Below are 20,610 nucleotides of genomic sequence, written 5' to 3'. Positions count from 1 at the left end.
CAGTGAACATGTTCTACCCTTTCTGTTGTTCTTAAATCCTCCAAACAGCGTTTGGAGGATGTTTGGGTTCGTCTGAGTAAACGTCAAAACTCAGAACAAAAAATCTGATCTTTTAGAACTGTGAACAGTCAATTGGAGGTTTTGCTGACAGACGACAGGCAGGAAGTCAGTTTGGATGACAGGCAGGAAATGTTCAGTGCACAGAAAACCAGACTGCCATTTTATTTAGACTTGGTGACCAGTTGACTCTGAACTGACAGATCCACCATAAATGTTACAGAGTTTTGCTCATTTCTGTCATTCACAGTGAAAATTGAGCTGCCTGGACTCGCCGTTTTCCCATTATAACCTCAGCTACTTTTTAATGATTATTTAGCATCTTTGTCTTACAAAGACTCACGACCGTGACTAATGTAACACTACAAAGCCCTCTGTTTTCCTGGGGGGGCGGGGGGGGGGGGGTTTCTGCTGTGTGTGAAACATAACAGACGATCAAAGCTGAGTGCACACACCCACACAACAACATCTAACCGCTGTGCAGCGGGTCATTGGCATCTAATGGGCAGATGAGTGAATGTTAATGTTCCTCTCATTATCAGAAAAGCCCTGGCTCCTCGGGGCCCATTAGGAGACTGGAGAGGACAGACCAACGTCGGCCACGATCCAGCTTCGTACGCCCAAACCCAAAGTAAATGGAGGTAATTATTCAATTAGGAGGTACAATCAGTCAGCAGAATGTCACTTAGGATGTTCTTGTTAGGACACCTTTCCATCTACACATCTAATACTTTGTAATTGCATTCATTGGACGCCGCGGCCGCTGTTAAGAAATGTAGGTCGGTGTGTAGTTTTAAATGAACTCGCTGTTGAACAGCTGATTTAAACGTCCCAGGTGCTGCTGGTTCAGCGTTTCTGCAGGCTTCACCTGAGACTTACAGTAATGCAATTAGGGTTTTTACATTTTAAGGCCATTATTCCTTTAAAGCGGAACTGAATCCGAGCCAGGCCTGCACTCAGCAAAATAATCTCCTAAAACTCGAATCTTAAAAAAATATTGGTTTCTTAAAAAAAAAACAGGAAAAAGAAATCTGCCAGCAGGGTAAAATTTGAACCTATTTAAACAAACAATAAAACTCCTGCTGTTTGAGCCAAGGACACAGGAGACCACTTCATGTTCTGGTGAAGATGCCAACATCTTTTTAAAGGAATAGTCGTGCTAAGCTAACTCGCTGCTCAGCGTATCCTCATATTTACTGCACAGAGGTACACAACAAATAAGCACATTTGGGGAAGTTAAATGCAAAACAAAAATCTAGAATATGTGCATTTGATGTAATACTGCAGCCACAAAAAGCAGAGAGTCAAGGGAACGTTTAATTGAACGTTTAAGGAGGAAATCTGGGTTTCAAAGGTTAATGGAGCCAACAGACTCTCTGAGGGATTTTCTTTTTAACCCAGACTCCAGTTCATACCGCCACATCATAAATATCTGGTTTCCTGCCTGCTCAGGATCACAGTCTGTGACAGACCGTCACCGGCACACCCAGGGGTGACCGTGGAAATCACTGATCCGAGTCGGAGAGGTTAAGGTTAAAGAAAACATGAAAGTGAAATTCTAATTTCTGCCGCCCATTGATTTCCTTTTCTCCGGTGTGGCTTTGAGCAGCAGACATCACCAAACAGCGGTGAATTATTGACAGCTTCTGAGAATTGTGTATTGAACAGTTGAGCCGCTGGAGCAAAGTGCTGCTGTGATGAGGCCAGGGCGGCGCTGGCTGCTGTCCAAGGCCGCTCTGTCCGGGCGAACAGCAAACACAAACACTGTTTATCTCCCAGCTAACAATTAACCGGCGACAACGACCTGTTTCTTAAACCAATGGACCGTGTTCTCTGCACGGTTTGGCCGTTTTACAAAACTAAACCTGATTTCTCCTGACTAAACCATCAATGTGCAGTTCAGTTTAGACACTCGTTAAGGAAAATGTGCATAATTATTATTTTGTCTTTAAAAGCTCTAGAGTTGAAGAGCTCCGTCATGAAGAGGGACAATAACGCTGGCTGATTTTTACAATCATGTAATAAATCAGCCGAGTAAATCTTCTGATTATTAGTCATACATTTGGTAGATTAATTCATGTTAATATTAGTGACTGAAGGTCCTGAAAATGTTCTTCCTCACTCAGCTTCTTCCTCTGAATGATGAACACACACGTGCCAGAGTCAGAGCTGCTCTGGTTGTTTCACTCGAGAGAATTCGTGTTTTTCTGTGTTCATTTCCTCCTCGTTTGCAGGAGGCGGGGCTCAGTCAGGAGAGCGGTGATGTCACACACTTCAGTCAACCAACCAGATGCAAGAGCAACATTCAAACTGTGATGAGACTGTTTTGATGAAATCACACTGACAGCAGATGAACTGTGCATCGACCCTCAGCCTTGATCCATGTGCTAATGGTGACTCCACACCTTCATCTCCACCCACTGAGGAAGACAATGAGATGCAGCTGAAAGCTCTGGAGAAAGCTGCAGTTAATTCCTTTGTGTCAAATCAAATATTGATGACTAAATGAGAAAATCAAAGGCTTTTAAGCGGACTTTGAGTTAAGATTGTTGAGTAAACTCACTGTTTCCAGAGTGAACTGAACTTTCACTCTCATTAATAATTAACTGTAGAATATTTAAGCATTAACGTGGAGGCTTTCAGAACGCCTCACAGTGACTTCCGCTGAAATAAAGTGACTCAAGCGGCTGCTGGGAGGAAGCACATCCATCTGAAATCAGACGGCTCAATTTTGAAGTAGCACGACGGGAGAAAACAGGTTAAAATATGCAGAGTGCAGTGTTACGCTCCTTTAGAGAGCGAGTCAAAAAGCAGGGATAGACACGTCTGTGCCGCCATTGGATGATTTAAGCAGGTCAGGGTCGTCAGTCGGCGCTGTCCCGCTGCCTCTAAAGCATCACTTCTCAAACGCACGTTAAGTGAAATGAATTCTGCGGCTCTCTGAAATGCAATGAGCCACATCCAGAGCAATAATACCAATAAGCCCCGTGGATAATCTCATGACTGACTCAGATTAAGTCATGCACGGCTCGCTGGAAGGCTGGCTGGTCGCGCTGCAGTCAGGGAGGGAAGCGAGAGGAAGAGGAGGAGGCTCGTACAGCGAGGCGGGCTCGTCAGGACCGAGCCTTCCTGCTCGGCACGCCGGCGGTGATGTCACGCACCACGCGGCGATCCCACGCCCTGCTTCACCTCCACTGACCACTGAGCAGCCACTGCGCCACGTTGTCCTGCAGCTAACAGGGCCAGAGGTTCCACCACAACGTTCGCTGGACAAGAAGAGTCTGGACGGACTCTGGAGGACACCAGGAGGGACAGATTCATCATGAATTAAACTCACTTTCTAACTGGATTCACCACATTCGGGTGAAATGCTGCTCAGGTGTGAACATTCATCACATTCCTGCGTGAGTGTGTAGAAACTGGTTTATTTATACTCCTTTAAGATGTTTTCTTACATTCCAGGCTTGACGTTGGCTGTTTTGTCCATCACTCCTGTCACTTTGATAATGTCATATTTTTACTACGAAGCCTCACATCACACGTCCTCTTCAATCCAATTATCTGAAGCACTGATGTGGAAGAGAAAGCCGAACGCAGGACGAGCTGGAAAACTGCGCGCGAGCGACGATAATTAGAACAGCTGAGCAAACTCCAGCGAGATTAAGAGCTTGATGGGGAGTTAATATTGACAACAAATCACAGGCATAAAAATACGGCTCACAGTTTACCTTTGCTTTCAGATTAGGGCTGCAACCAACGTTTCCTGTCATGAAACCAGCAAATCTCTGGCCCGATCAATGAGTTGTTATTGATGAGTTCAGCTTATCAAACGATGACGTGTTCAGATGAGAAGAATAAACGACACACTTTCTTTGTGGCAACTCCCTGATGTATCAGTACATGCAGTATATGTGTGTGTGCAGCGTGTGTGTGTGTGTGTGTGTGTGTGTGTGTGTGTGTGTGTGTGTGTGTGTGTGTGTGTGTGTGTGTGTGTGTGCATGCACTGACCTGCAGCACAGAGTACCCCTGTGGGCTGTTCTCCGGCAGCTCGGCGTCGTAGTGGCTCCTCTCAAACTTTGGGGCGTTGTCGTTCTGGTCGGTGACGGTGACCCGCAGCAGAGCGCTGCTCGCCCTCGGCGGCTTCCCGCCGTCCACCACCCGGATGTTCAGGTCGTACGAGTCCTTCTTCTCGCGGTCCAGGTTGCCCATGACCACCAGCTGAGGCAGCTTCTCGTCCGTGTCCACGGCCACTTGTAGGCTGAACAGCTGGTCGGCGTCCGGCCCGGTGCTCAGCGAGTACTCGGCCACGCCGTTGGTGCCGGAGTCCCTGTCAGTGGCCATGGGGATGGAGAAGAGGGCGCCGATGTGCGTGTTCTCGGGGATGGACAGGGTGAGGATGGGCGAGGAGAACTGCGGCGTGTTGTCGTTGATGTCCAACACCTCGATGCGTCCCTCGATCAGCCGCGGCCCTGAGCCGATGCCTTTCACCATGTCGGTGATCGACACCTCGAACTCCAGGAAGCACTTGTCGCCCTCGAACAGGTTGCGGCAGTCCCTCAGCGTCTCGCGGTCGATGGGGATCTCGGTGGTGTAGATGTCGCCGGTCTTTCCGTCCACCCGCAGGTACGGCGAGCCCACCTCCAGCTTGTAGAGGTGGCCAGTGTCAGGCAAGCCCTGGTCCGCCGCCAGGCTGCCGATCAACGTGTTGGGCGGCTGCTCCTCAGGAACCCGATACAGGATGTCGGTGGGCGCGGCGCTGCAGGAGACCAGCAGGACGACCGCCAGGAACAGCAGAACCTCCCGCCTCAGCGCCATGTCTCCGCCCAACAGCACCGCTCTGAAAGAGACAAGAAAAAGCGATTAGGATGGCCGCCGTCACTCATCCTCCACACGCCATACAGACAGCGCAAACAGAAAGTTGACTGAGGATCCACAGAGCTGCTCCTCTCTCAGATTTATGTCAGAGCCGTTCAGGAATAGATGGTCGAATTTGTCTCCTCGGGCCACTAAACATGTCCCACGCAGTTATTTGTGAGACCTAAGGGGGCGAGGTTTCAGGCCCGGCCTCACCGACGGTGCGGAGAGCAGCCGAGCAGCCCGGCCGACGACGTCCTCCTGCTGCCAGTGGAGCGCTCGGACAGCGAGCCAAACCGAGCGCCGCCACAGGCGCGCCGGCGAGAAGGAACCGGACGACCGCAGGTCTCAACTTTGACTTCATGAAGCCTTTTTATGCTTATTAGAGCAGAAATAAAGACACATTTCAGCCTGTGTGAGGAGCACAAACCAGCAAAACGCTTCTCTCTGGAAAATCCAGACATCTTTACGAGCACGTGCCAACAAGCCGCTGTCGCTCAGCGTAGTCCAGGATCTGACTGGATGTGTATTCAGAGAAACACTCACAGTCCACAGAGAGCAGCAGCAACAGGAGGTCAGCAGTGACCCAACAGCTTATTTTGGCCCCGGGCCCCATTGTCAGCAAATCAGGCCACGACTGACTCATCAGAGCAATGTGTGTGTGTGTGTGTGTGTGTGTGTGTGTGTGTGTGTGTGTGTGTGTGTGCTGCTTGATACGAGGAAAGACGTGGTTGGACGACACTGAGCGGCCACACTGAAAGGATTCGCAGCATTTGTTCACGTGAAACGACAGAAACCTGCGTGTGAACGTCGGACCGTCCGAAGCAGCTCTGAGGTCAGTCCCACCAGAGGAAGCACAAACGAAACAAACGTAATACTTTAAAGCTCGTCTGAGACGCTAAAGTTAAAATTCAGATCATTCAAGATCATGAATTTCTAATAAATTTGAGGCTGAGATTTAACATTTTGAATGAGAAATAAGACGACTTCTATGCTAGACATGTGCTTCATGTGTTTAAGTGTATTAGAGACAATATGAAGGCTTCACTTCAGAGTCGGAGCTGAGACCTGACTTCGTGATCAAGGCTGAAAACTATTCACCTGACGTCTGGTGTTCATAACTCTGTGAGACGTGAACTCTTTCTTCCTCTCCTCCACCCTCCACCTCTCTTGCTCTTTCTCCTCTGTCTCTGTTTTCTTTGGCAGTAATTCATCTCAGACGCGCTGCGTTTCGTGCTGGAGGAGTTTCTCGGCTGCGGGTCGCCAAGGTTAATCTAAAGAATTTCTTCTTCTCCTCACGTCCTTGATTTGGAGAAGAACACACACACACACGTACGCATGCACACACACACACACACACACACACACACACACACACACGCACCGCAACATGGACCAGCATGCTGAGCAGGAAGTCTTGATGCTCTCCTCCTCCTCATCCTGGGTCCACTACAACGCTGATGCACCGACTTTACTGTGTACTACTGCACTCTGTGTGTGTGTGTGTGTGTGTGTGTGTGTGTGTGTGTGTGTGTGTGTGTGTGTGTGTGTGTGTGCGTGCGTGTGCGTGGGAGTACAGGCTTGTGTTTCCTGAGCCTCTTAAGTCTCCTACAGAGAGAAGTCAGCGGGCCTTGTGCACATTCATTCTGTGACATGCGATGAATCAACGGCCTGAACTCTGCCAGCAGCTTCTGCAGCTCACAAAAGCAACACTACATCCATCCAAACGCTTATTTTAAAAAGTTATTTTAACACCAGATGAAAGTTCACACATCACAACACGTCCTCTGTTCGTGTGTCGCTTTCACGCCGCAGCCCTGAACATGTATAGACATTTCCCAGAGGAGCGTCCCCGTGGTCGGACTGGACGTCAGGCTGCGAGCGCGCCACGTCCCGCCTCCTCCTCCTCACATGTCGTTAGTTTTACGGCTCTTTTTCACGCGTCTTCTATCACCTGTTAAAACGTGTTTTTACATTTTATTGTTCAGATGTTCGTATCTTATCTTTTGTCATCAGTGCTGATGAGAACAGGAGCTCTTTCTGCCGTTTTATGGAGGAATAAGTTGAACATCTTTACCTGAGTGTCCACAGCCATCATTCTGCTTACGTAAGGATCCTTCAGAAAACTCTTCAGTTCAATGTCACTCTAAACAAAACCGAACATCTTTTGAGGCTTGTAAGCGCTGCCTGTTACCTGAGCGTTGATGCTAACTCTTACTGGTTCGTGCTGGTGCAGCCATCAGTCAAAAGTGTGTGGACAGACTGGAAACCAGGCCTTCTCAGTCGCTGTCCACATACTTTTGGCCACGTTTCTGACAGAGCCTGAACTTTTAAATGGAACGCTAAAATATTTATCACGCTGAGAGAGACGGAGGCGACGAGGAGTCGGCTTATTAGCACTGCTGCTATGTTTAGCATGGCAGCCATGTTTTTTATTTATTAATTTAACTAAACAGACTTCTTTAATATCAGCCATTTTCAGATGTATTCACTACGAGGAGCGTTTTCCAGAGGCCCTGGGAGACGGCCGGATGTTTCATTATCAGTTATTCTCCTGATTTTTTTTTACATGTAATCAATCGATCAATCTGTTCGTTTCTCAGTCAGATAACTGAAAAATGTCCGACCGGCAGTCAAAAACCAAACAGAGAAAAGCAGAAAATCCTGACAAGTGTGAGGCTGAAAGCAGCAAATGTTTGACGCTGTTGTTGCTGCTCCCTGCTGTGACACACACACACACACACACACACACACACACACACACACACACACACACACACACACACACACACACACACACACCTAATTACCCCTGCACGAATGAGAACAAATGTGTGTGCAAGTGGGGGGTTTCACTGTGTTTGCAAGTGTGAATGTGCATGTGAATGCCTCTGTGTGTGTGCATGTGTGTTACAGTGAAATGTGTGTGTGTGTGTTTCTTTTGTCACATTTCTTCCAGAGCTGCCAAATACCCCAAACCACGACCTCTGACCTCTGACCCCGCAGCATTTCACACATCACTGTGGAGCTGAAGCAACACGGCTGACTGGCTGACGTCCAGTCTGCGGATGTTCCCTGAACACAGCAGCAGTCTGTCTACGCTGAACTGAACCGACCAGTCAGACGTGAACTGCACGATGCGTTCGAGTGCTTCATTTTCAGTGAGTTCAGCACCACATGTTTAGTAGCATATACGTAAAATACAATACGTGTGGCACGCTTGTGCTTCCTGGTTTGTTCACATGAAACCTCGCACGGCTGCTTTCACCTGAAGGCAGCGTTTGTTCAACAGTGACCTCATGTTTTGCTTGCAGGTTAATATAAACCAGGAAATTCAGCAGGTGAGAAGAAAGGAGGCTTTCATGAGGACGCCGCAGCGAACTGGGTCACCAAACATGTTTGTCTGACTTTTGTATTAAATTAAACTATTTAAATCGAGCGATACTGAAATTCACTACTTGACTTGAATGCATCATAATCATAATTATGAAGCCTGAGAAACAAACTGACTTATGGACTCAGAGGTCCTTCAAGAGTCACATGTTAACATGTTTGTTGATATGTAGTGTGTGCACACTGTGTGCGTGCTGTGTGTGTGCATGCTGTGTTAGTGTGCACTGTGTATTTGAGTGTGTGCTGTGTGTTGGTGTGTGCACTGTCTCCTCGGGGACGGTCCTGGGTGAGCCGGAGACCGTCCAGCTCGTCCTTTTTCCCACAGTCTGAAACTTTCTCACCAACCAGCCACTCTGTGCGTGTGTGTGTGTGCGCGCGTATGGTGGCGTGTGTGTTTTCTTGTGCAAAGAGGCCGAGCCAACAAGCTGCTGGAACCAGTCTGTGTGTGTTACGACACAAAGACACTGGAGGGCCATATAAGGACAGAGACATTTCCATGTGTAAGGAGCCAGGCAGTCACTGTTTGACGGTTTGACTCCTGGAGCGGGCGAGAGACAAAGAGCCACAATGGAGGACACAGAAGGAGAGAGAGCACTCGTCTGTACATCACAAAGCAGCTCAATGGCCCTGTTACCCCCCGCTGTGTGTGTGTGTGTGTGTGTGTGTGTTCTATTGATATTCAGAGTGTGTCTCCATGTTAATGTCCCACCTGCATCACAGTTTAACTACTGTACATTACATCAGAAAGACGCTGCGGCGCTGCAGCTGCCCCACATTACACTGCATTAACCTGAGCGGCCGTAAACGCCTCGTGGAGGTTCAGGCTCCTCTGCGCCTCCTCCTCGAGCCTCCAGCACGAACACCTCCTCACTCTTTACTCCGGTTTGTGGCAAAGGTTCAAAACCTTTTTTAAATATTTGTTCTTCATCACTCGGTCTCATTCTGCAGTTTTTATCACACGCAGTGACGTTTTCTGCAGAACAAAGTCAACAAAAGCAAAGCTCTGCAGTACCAAAGTACTGCGATATCACACACACTGGAGTACTAACAGGCTGCCATCAGCTGTCAATCATTTCTGTCAATTATACAAGCAATTACAAACTGACCAGGATCAATAACAATAATAACAATAATTAAAATACACTTCACACTCCGTCTCCACCGCGAACTATGACAAAATACTGCATTACACTGAAACAGCACTGTTCTAAAAACCACATTGCACCACAAACCAAATCATTTACCTGGAGTCTCCATTAAATTGATTAATTAAAATCATTCTGAAAGTGGGATCCTGACACGCAAACTGTGATAAATAAATCTAAAAACTATTTACAGACAAACCAGATTGAACTGTTTTTGCTCATCCTGTGAATTAAAACCCTGAATATTCTCACACTGATGTGAACATAAAACAGTCCTCATGATTATTTTCTCCACAAGCCTCTGATACAGAGATCCTGAAGCCTCGTCAACAAACGTCCATCATGTTCATCGTGTACTCACCGAACTCTGGGCCAGTGAACCGACCTGAGCTGCTGTACTTCCTGGTACTCGCTGCTGAACTGATCAGTGCTGAGCGCACGCTGCACGAGTGGCTGTTAAGAAGTCCAACCGACAGGCAGCATCTCCATGACCAACAGCCCATTGGTTACTCTACACATGACCCGCCCCCACGTTAAGGTCATTCGCTGCAGCACAAAAACATCACTCCTACCTTCTCAAACAAATATCTGTCAGCAGTGGTCTCTAGTTTAACTACTCCTTTACTGTGTAGTTATACTGCGAGTGTACTTCAGGACCGGTCGGTCCAGAGCAAAATCACCTTCACGTCTTTTTCCATCAGAATTTTGCTAAACTTAGCCGTTTTCTCTGGAGACTCTTGTCTGTCTAAACACAAAGCGTTTATTCTCTAAAGTAGAAAAACTTTGGGAAACTTCAAATGTTCATTCCTGCAGAAAAATCACTGCGAACAGCTTCAGATAGTCACAGCAGTCTGCTGCTGTTTACTCCGACTAATTAACGAAGCGTTGGTCTCTTTAGTGTGGACGTGTTTGTGTGAGGGAAACCAAATAAAGTCGTCTGTGTTACATAAAAGGTTGAGTAATCATTTTAATTGCAGTAATGTGTTGTATAATTACACAGAAACATTATCAGACCAATTACACAGCATTAAAATATGATGACTATTCTCTCAAAGCTGCCAATGGAAGCTGGTGGCCGGTCGCCAAACTGCAAACCACTTCTCAAACTTTCTATCCGGCCTCACAGGTGTGTGTCTTTGTGTGTGTGTGTGTGTGTGTGTGCGCAGGTGAGCGTTCCTCACATGCACCACAGTAACCTGAATGTCAGGTATTTCATGCTCACACATACCAGACCTGGCTTGAATTATATATCACACACACAAAAGCATGCACACATACACACACCCCTACACACACACACACACACACACACACACACAGGGAAAATCAAAAGATGCTTTGATGTTTTCAGATCTCAGAAGGACGGGATGTTCACGGTCGAGGTGAGCTCTGGACAGTCCAGTGTGTGTGTGTGCGTGTGTGTGTGTGTGTGTGTGTGTGTGTGTGGTCCCCCGCCCTGCAGCACAAAGGGGATTACTCTAATGACTCCATTCACTACCATTGTTTGATGCAGATTAGCGCACACACACACACACACACACACACACACACACACACACACACACACACACACAGACACACACACACACACACACACACACACACACACACATCCTCCCTATTCAGATGCAGCAGCCAACTGTTGCCTTTCTGCCTCCTGACTCCACCTGTGTGTGCGCGTGTGAGTGCACGTGTGCGTGTGCACGTGTGCGTGCTGCGTAAGACGTGTTGCTCAGCCACGTCCAAACCACGGGGCTGAGACGGATAATCGTCCAAACGGGGACACAGATGGAAATGTTTGGAGAGCGGCGAAGGATTGGGTTCAGGAAGTGAAGATTCTGTATCGGCAGCAGAGCGATACTTCCAAAAACACAGTATTTTAAGAAGCACAGGCTTGTTTTTCGTTTCATTGGACAAAAGAAAATTTGTTTCCAGGTGTCAGATGTTGTCTGAGCACATGCAGACGTACAAGAACTTAAATTAAAAAGTCTAAAATCTGCTCAACTTGGACTGAAGTCAGGAACCACCTGATCCACGAAGAAGTACACAAGATTACACACTTGTGGTATTTGGTAGATCTTTGTACTCATACTGAGGTTTCAGTCTTGACACATACTACAACAAAGGTGGAAACGGACACAAGCTCTGAAACATGAACTCAGTCACACAGTCCTGCTAAACGCCGGTCACACCTGCGGCAGGTGTTGTGTCATGCGTCCACACCTTGTGTAAACAGCCCGTGTGCAGCTTCACGTGACGGCCATTTTACTGTCAGACAGGAAACTTTGGATTACTGCGAGCTGACTCACTGGTTTTAATGGTTTCATGACTGGTTTCGGTGCATTGTCTCCTTCCTGTTGTGCTCGGCCTCTTGCTCAGAGGCACTGTGGCAGGACTGACCGGACCGGGGATCAAACATGTGACCTTCTGCTGACAGGGTGTGCTGTCTAACCTCTGATTCACTCACACACACACACACACACACACACACACACACACACACACACACACACACACACACACACACACACACACACACACACACACACACACACACACACACACTGATCCGCTGGCAGCAGCAGCGGCAGAAGGGGATTATGGGAGTGGATGGCAGCCGAACAGCAGGCTGGTATGAAGTAAAGATCAGGAATCATCAGGATGCTTTTAAATCCACAGCGACATATTTATTCCACATGTCAGACTACGGCAGGAGCCAGAGGACAAAAAGAAAACCCAGTGCAGCTGAACCAACACCGGACCACGACAGTTGACACCCGGCAGCACAGAGCGAGGCGACGCCATCACACCGCGACGTTCAGAGCTCAGACACAGGAGGCGAACGTTCAGAAAAGCTTGTGACAAGAAATCATCCAAAATCCGGTTTTAACAGTGAGATTCTTCAGTGTTATTGATGAGGATCAATAACGAGAGTGACGTTCTTTCTGACGCCTTCTCGTGGACACGAATAGATGATGAAATCAGCTGTTACAGTTGCTTCATCTGCAGATATTTAGCAGCTTGTTATTTTAAAGTCAGTCACAGAGAATGAACACAGCACAAAAATCCTTTAAAGTACTGATACTACCAAGAACGCAGTAACCAAAGGATGCAAACTACCTTTACGACCTCAAAGTGCATCTACGACTAAACACTGACTACAGTGACTTCATAGAAAACACATTAATGCACCCGCGCAGCGCTTCAAGCTTTATATTGTTCATAGCTGATAATAAACCAATTAATCCACCAAGAAACCAAGCAAACCATTTCCATAATCGATGAATCGTTTTGGTCATTTATGGAGAAACATGTCGAACACGCTCCGGTCCCAGCGCCTCACAGAGGAGGACACGCTGCTGTTCTCTGATCTCGGATCAGCGTACACTGATTATCTTTGGGTTTTGGACTGTTGCTCAAACATAACAAGACGTGTGAAGACATTTCAAAACGCTTGAAAGGCCGATTGATGATGAAAACAGCCGTCAGCTGCAGGCCTGTAACAGCCACGGCGATAAATAGATGCTGCGGATCACGGCTGCCCGTGCATCATCGGCTGCAGGTATGCAGAGGTGTGTTCTGCGTGGCGGTGTGAAGTGACACCTGGAGCTCAGAGCGCGAGCAGGCGGCCGCTCTCAGACCATCCAACAGCCTGCAACCCTCGTTTCTACCAACCGGCAAAAAAAATCAATAGAGCAATATAAGGTCGGCTCAATCCGTTTACAGCAGGAAACCACGACATCTGTCCGTCCGTCTGTCTGACAGCAAAGCATCTCCACCACCAACAGACAGATGTCCATGAAGCTAAGGACGACTCCCTCAGGAGGCTTTCTGATGCTTCTGGTGAACTCCACGACGCTTTCCTTGTTTTTAATCAGAGCTACCAAAACGATGAGTCGCCTCAGGTGAACGACATCTGATTTAACTGCTGTCACAACGGCTTTGGCGTTCAGATGCAATTTGAGCAGTGAGTGCGGGTCTTTCACGCCGAGTCCACGACGAATTTTACACATTTTTACACAAAAAAACATCTTAGGTTGAAGATATACTGTTTACAGTTCTAGTTCATTTTAATTGTCTGGAGCCAAAAACGTTGGTGACACTGGATTACAGAAACATCCTGACTTGTTTTACCTGACAGGACACCGTGTATGCAGGTGTTTAGGTCACCTGGGCACAATTAATTGGTATGTGGGTGTTGTGTTTTTGATCTAAAAATTTCACTGAAAACCTGAAGATTTCTTTGTTTAAGGTGAAAAATCTAACGCTGTCCCTCCACTAATGACTCTTCCTTCAAACCACCACAGAAGAAGAAACAACAGAAAATATTTCACAAACGATCGGAACAACGTCGATGAACTGCTTTTTCAAACTGTGCCTTGTGGAAGTTTTCGTCTTCCTCCTGCTCGTCGTCACACCTCGACCAGAGAAAGAGAAACCTGCCGTGAAAGCTCTTTAATCGGAAGCGTGGACGCCTCTTTTTCTGCAGAGCGGGGATGTGAGTGTGTGTGTGTGTGAGTGTGTGTGTGTGTGAGTGTGTGTGTGTGCTTCCATTTCACACACCAAACCCATTTCCACTCTCCCAGCTCCCATTTTAATGATGGGCATTAGCAACACGGCTCGCTCACATCTCCAGTTTTTACGTAGAAATGTGCAGAATGGATTCGGTTCGACCTCCCTCCTCTTCCGTCTTTTTTCCTCTCCCCACTGACTAATCCTCCACCCCCCGCAAACCCCCCACCCACGCCTACCGCAGGGCCGTGGATGACCGTGACGTTTGTTGTTTTATCTGGTCAAAATTGGACGGATGTTCCTCCAAATTAGAGGCGGCTTGGTATCAAACCTCAGACCTCGCCCTTCGGCACCACGGCGGCAGATCGGATGACAGCAGGGCCCGCCGTCCAAACCGGCCGCAGACCTCAGTGAGAGTATCTCCACCTCATCCACTTCTACTGCACAACAAACCTGAATATACGTTTACATTGGCAGAAACCAGAGCGGATGTCCGACATGATGCCCGGGGGAAACCTTCCCGTTTGACCAAAACCCACACTGCGAGCCTCAGAGGCTTCACCCGGCTCTTTCTGTGTTTGGAGAAGATTTTTTTTCTGACAGAAATGAGAAATGTTGAGCAAAGATGTTAAACTGCAATTTGAAGCCACAAGCAACGACGCTCCATCTTTTTCTAACCACTTTCAGAGACGAGGAAACCAAAACGCCTGCTGTAAATTTGCATTTTTAGCAAAGTTACCACCAACGCAGAAGGTGGATACTGCGATTTCTCCAGGAAATACACCGGCCCCACTCAGCTACGCTGCGCAGCATCTCCATTAAAGCCGAATGTGACTGCGACGAGGTTTCAGGCTCAGCCTCACAAAACGCCAGAGCTGTTTCAGTGTCTTCGCGTCCTAAGTGTTTCACAAGCAATGATAAAAAGCGAGACGAGAGGGGAAACACGGAGCGGGGTCAAAGGTCAAGTGACAGAGCAGCAACACGGCCGCTTCCCACAAGCACTCTGGAAACATGAGCACAACGTTCGCACGGCGCTCCTGAAGGGGACGTTTAAAAACGACCAGAGCGGCAGCGGTGGCGTTTCCTACTACAGCCCACTCTCTGTCAGGGAACGGCTGATGCAGTTTGCATGTAAATACTCAACCCCCCCACCCGCCCTCTCCTTCTCTCTCTCCCATGTAGAGCAGGTCGAACGCCCATCCTCTTTCTCCCCCTCCAGCACAGCACGGGGAAGGAGGAGGACTGGAAAGCCGGAGACCGGAGGGACCAGATGGACTGGATTCCCTGGTGGTGACGTGCTTGCTCTGTGGTGGTGGTGTCATCACCACCTGCCCCCCTCCACCTTTACAGTTTACACTGAAAATCCGCCGCCTTTATTTGGACTAAAGCTCACGTTAACAGAACGCTCAGCAGAAGTGCTGCTCACTGCGGGGGGGTGGATGTGATGGGAAACGGTGTTAAATTTGATGCTACAGGTGCCCAGGAGGCCTCAGGTGCTGTGTGACAGCGACAGGCACAGATATGGAGAGAGATGTATGCCGCCTTGCCTGTGTGGCTGCTTTATGAGCTGCTCAGATGAATGGACTGTTGTATTGTTGCTTTAAGCAGCCCCAGGAGTCCCTGAAGGCAGATTAGCTCTAATATTACAGTGGGAAGACAAACCTCCGATTATTACGACAGGCTTTTTTACTGCCATTTTATATCCGTCTCTATAGACCGAGTCCCCGCAGAAGTCTTGAAGCCTCAGCTGGAGCCATAATGAAACCCAACTGTGAGGATGCTCCTATATGCACTATAGGGAGCAGTGCAGCCTGCTGTACTGTCCTCCTCAAATGCATCAAACTGGACCACAGTAGTGATTTTTCAGTTTCAGAGAGGTTAGGAAAGCCGGAGTGACCCACAGGAAGCTGTATTTTATTACTGACAGACATTGAGGTAATGTTGAGGACGGAGGGGATCGATACGGATCAATATCACTGTAGTGTAATATAGGTAAAATACCCATCAGAGGAGATTAGACTCCGAAGACGAACGTTCATTTGATTTAAACGGCTTTATTTTGCCAACAAGTGTTTCAAAAACAGCTGCTCCTGTGTGCCTGCAGAGATTTATGCTCCATCGAGTATGTTTTTTAATTAAGGTGCAAGTGCTCATCCAGGCGAAATTGAAAATAAAGTGAATATACTCTCCATATTATCGTGCGTAAAGCGTCTCCGGCAGATTAGCACACCGACGGGAGGATTTGGGTGGAAATATATAAAATATGTCATCGGAATGCTGTTATGTAAAGATCTAATAATACAATTGTGTGTGGACTGGATCTGTGGAGAGAAGTTCCTACCTGGACCGGATGAGAGCCGCGCGGTTCCCCAGCTCTGAGCGCTCCAGCCCGGCTACAGGCTCCGCTCCTCCTCGGTACCCAGGCGGAGCCGCTCCAAACCTTCGGGAAAAAAACCCGAAATTAACAATCCACGCCGAAAAAGAGACCTGGAAACAAATTAAACAATCCAGTCGGACAGACAGTGGTAATTATTCCTCCAAATCCTCTCACAATTTCTGTCCAGTTTTACTGTCGTGACCAGTGCTGCGCGTCAAACCCGAGGTCCTTCCTCTCTCCGGGGGAACGGCTGGAGCTGGAGACCAGCCGGGGGAAGACCCGTCCGGACCAGGGTCACTCACTCCGCGAAGGGGCGAACGTTACCACCGGGCGGCTTGTACCGACAGCAGCAACAGCATCCTCCGCTGATGGCAGGCTTTGGGAGACAGTGGGGTGGAGGTGGTGATGGTGGTATAAGCGGACGGAGGACCGGGACGGGGGAAGAAAAAAAATAAAAAAAGGAAAAAACGGTTAAAAATCACCCAAGCAAGAAACACTAGGTCCGGTAGGTCCGGGAGTTGCCAGCAGCGGTCGTCCAGATAGTTTCCACCGCGCCGCGCGGTCACCGCTCTGCCGCCTCAAACTCTGTCCGCCTCCCGGTCCAGCACGGAGCAGGTCGCGCGGCTGCACCGTGTGTGATGAGAAAGTGGAGTGATTCCAAACGGCTGCGCTCGCGCTTCCCTCCCTCCCTTCCTCTCGCTCTCGCTCTCTCTCTCTCTCTCTCTCTCTCTCTCCACTCAGCTCTCCCCCATCCTCCCCCTCCCTCCCCCATACACTCTCTATACACTACACCGGGGGAGGGGGGCGGAGCGAGCATCCACCCCAACAACTAAACTCTTCTTGGATTTCCCAACATTATCTGTCATTTTTTTTTCATATGGTGACTTCTATTAGCTGCCATTAGCGAGCAACCGGAGCCGGTGTGCTTCTCTGTTTCTCGCCGTTTAAACTGCGACTGTATGCGGCAAAGTCAGCTCGGAGTCACAGGTCCGAGTCTCCATCACCCGAAATTAAATGTAAAAGGGTGTAGCTGCGGTTAAAGACGCTCAAACAGGCTGCTGACTGGACACCCGTCAGCCGCCGTACTCTGCGATTCATACGGTCAAACCCCAACTGTAGGATTTCCCTCCCTCCATTTCCACCCACACATAAATATGTACAGTAAATAAATGTTTCCATGCTTATGCCTCTTTCTTTTTTTTTTCTGTCATCTCTCTCTCCCTTCTTTAACCATGTTTCGGCGTCTCTCCACCTTCCTCCCTCCCCGCTTCGTCCTGCCACAGAGAGGCGGAAAGCAGCCGTCTCCCGCGCTCTGAGCGCCACCTACAGGCCACAAGCGGCACGTGACGGGCGGGCTGAGCGAGGCCGAGCTCGAGCTCAGAGTGCAGGCTTTTCCCGCCACTGTGGAGCGGGGACAGCAGGAGAAACATGACAAAATGGAGTCTATAGTGTGAAATATACTGATATTTACTCCACACTATGGCTGTTATAGCAACAGTGGCTGTTGTATGAAGACACCGCAGCATGTGGTGGAGGGAGGCCGTTCTCAAAGCAGCTTACTGTGCAGAGATATTACACACAAAACATATGGATTATGTTTTTGCATATGGCCGCCTCAGTTTCAGTGCATCAGCTTAGTGAGCTAATCCAAATGCATCATTCAGAAAGAATTAAAAGGCCTTCTTTAAAATGTATTTCACCTTTTGCTTTTCGAGGGCACGAATTACTGTTACGCTACAAAAGAAAAATCTCCAACCTACCAACAATTTTCTGTCTTAACAGAGCCCAAAAAACCTGAAGTGAAAATCAAACAAACATTTCAGTCTGTAAGGTTTTTTTCTTTCTAAAGAATTTTCCAGAAATGCTCGTCTTTGTACAGCATGAAGGAAGAATGCTGCACCAGAAAGAAGAAACACCAAAGTATTTTAGAAGCTATTTGGAACAAGAATGTAAGAGTTTCAGGGACAAAATGACTTGATAAGGAGATTATTTTGCGGCGTGCGTTGACATTTAGGCCAAGCTGTCACAATAATCTCTGAAGAATTCTGCGAGTACTTCACGCAGTAAGTAAACATACTGCAGTACTGGACTGATTGCTCTTAAATCATATTTTCTACAGAGGAATGCTTTGACTTAAGAAATAATAAAGTGCAGTATGTGTAAAGCAGAACGAGCCATTGCAGAGCATTTTATTCATATATAAAATATATATATATATATATATATACACACACACACACACACATATACACACACACATATTTATATATGTGTATATATATGTAATATATATGTATATATATGTGTATGTGTGTGTGTGTGTGTGTGTGTGTGTGTGTGTGTGTGTGTATGTATGTATGTGTGTGTGTGTGTGTGTATATATATATATATATATATATATATATATATATATATATCCTTCCATCTGAGAAGTGGTGAAAATGAAGTAGATTTAAAGTAGTAAAAAATGGAACGTACAAATATTTATAAACTGACTTTCACAGTGGTACTGTTATATCGTGATTCACGCCCCTATATGACAGCAGACACACGGTACAAAGACTCATGGGAAATGTAGTTAAAAGCATAGTTGTACATTTCTTAAATTGAATTACCGGTGGAATCAAGTGTTGTTTTTTGTCCTTATAATAATCAGAATTGAAGTAAACCCTGCAGCAGGGGTGGGTAGTAATGTGCAGTGAGTACCACATTGGAGTAAAACTGTAGTTTTTTAAGTAACAAGTACTTTTCATGTTCCTTTTTTTAAACTGTACATCTACCAGGGCCGTGCAGAGACCTTTGGAGGGCAGGTGCTCAAAGTTAAAAGGGGGCACATGGAGCACGAATTTGAAACGCCATACAGAAACATACCTTGCAATATAACCGGTTGAATGGTAGCAACCCATATTCATAAAGAATGTAACATGGAATCACAACATACCATATCATCATCCACACCTCACATATCTGTTAGAGGCCAGTGCAAAGCAACATTAGTCTCGGTTTTGCCTGATGGGGTACACTGAACAGCTTCTGTTGAGGGGGTTGGTGAGGAGGCTGCTGCTGCGGATATGACATTTCATACCTTTTCAAAAATTGTACTGTATAGCCACAAATTTAATCCATTCACAATCTGCTCTTTATTATTCCTAGCGCTAAATTAATAGAGCAAAAAATAATTAAATGATATAGAAATCATGTATTTAAATATTTTTGTGCTTTTATTCAGTTTGACTATCGACTTTGACAGCAAGGTTCTAAAACTTATATAATTTGTATGCATATTATATTTAATTTGTGTGTCAATGTTATAAACAAACAAGTACCGATATGTTTAAATGAGAGGTTGAGAAAATCAAAATTCAGATTCTTCTATTATTGTTGTATTTATACTGTAATAGTCCAAAATTATGTGAATATGCATATTGCATAGTTTTAGTAAAATAACATAGTCTATGCCTCATTGCCTCTAGAAACATAGGAAAAAACAGCTTGACAGTAAAATAACACATGATATCTCTCTAATGCCCATGACAAGAGAAACATACAGAAACAAACAAACAAAAAAGCCTGACACACACTGTGTGTGCAAAATGGGGGCTATAGCTCAGCGATTTGCAGCAGGACGCGTCAGGGCAGCGACGGCAGAGTGAGGGCACGTTGTGGATCATGTGACCGACCAAGGTAGATCGAAATTATTATTATTTTGTTTTATTTATTATTATTTTGGGCCACACAGACGGACTTTTACACACACACACACACACACACACACACACACACACACACACACACACACCCCCGGACGTGCCTGACGTCTACTCTTTCCTCTTTATACCTCTGAATGCAGGGATTGAGGCAGCAACATTATACAACAAGGTCCTGCTGTGCATACTGAAAAATACTGCAATCTCTACTTCTAAAAACTCTTAACGCTGCCAGCACTTTGAAGGAAGTTGCACAGGTGAGAGTGTCGTTAGCAGCTAACGTTAGCCATGTTCATTCTCCATGTGTAATTTATGATAGTGATTGTGTTGGAGCGAGCGGTCTGCTGGGCTTCAGATACCAGTGACTAATATTTCCATTTCAGAAACATCCCATAAACACGTCTGTTAGTGCAAACAGCCGGGCGCTCTGAAGCTGCTTCAGGTCAGCCTGTTAGCCCGTTAGCATAACCCCGAGCTGACGGACGCCTGCACGAGCCAACAGCGTGACAGAGCCGTGCGTTTCTATCTGGGATGCTCTGAAGTAAAATTAATAACAGCCTGTGAG

The 20,610-nt window shown here is 47.1% G+C and overlaps 1 protein-coding gene across 5 annotated transcripts in view; it reads right to left on the bottom strand.

Moving 5' to 3' along the window:
• Positions 1-16,991, bottom strand: part of LOC139331330 (protocadherin-1-like) — a 161,999-nt gene extending 145,008 nt beyond the window's left edge. For 4 of the 5 annotated variants that reach the window (XM_070962756.1, XM_070962759.1, XM_070962758.1 and 1 more), the window contains exons 1-3: positions 16,513-16,991; positions 16,303-16,401; positions 4,066-4,894 (exon numbers count right to left, since the gene is read on the bottom strand). In XM_070962756.1, the coding sequence (XP_070818857.1) occupies positions 4,066-4,872 (807 nt within the window). In that variant the 5' untranslated portion in view covers positions 4,873-4,894; positions 16,303-16,401; positions 16,513-16,991. Of the gene's footprint in view, positions 1-4,065; positions 4,895-16,302; positions 16,490-16,512 lie in introns of those variants that run through there. The other variant, XM_070962760.1, reaches the window with a different exon arrangement.
• Positions 16,992-20,610: the final 3,619 nt, after the last annotated feature.

This window comes from Chaetodon trifascialis, chromosome 5 (genome assembly GCF_039877785.1).
Source record: "Chaetodon trifascialis isolate fChaTrf1 chromosome 5, fChaTrf1.hap1, whole genome shotgun sequence".
Taxonomy (NCBI): Eukaryota; Metazoa; Chordata; class Actinopteri; order Chaetodontiformes; family Chaetodontidae; genus Chaetodon; species Chaetodon trifascialis.
The sequence above is the reverse complement of the archived record's forward strand: the minus strand, read 5'-3'. Positions and strand labels throughout refer to the sequence as shown.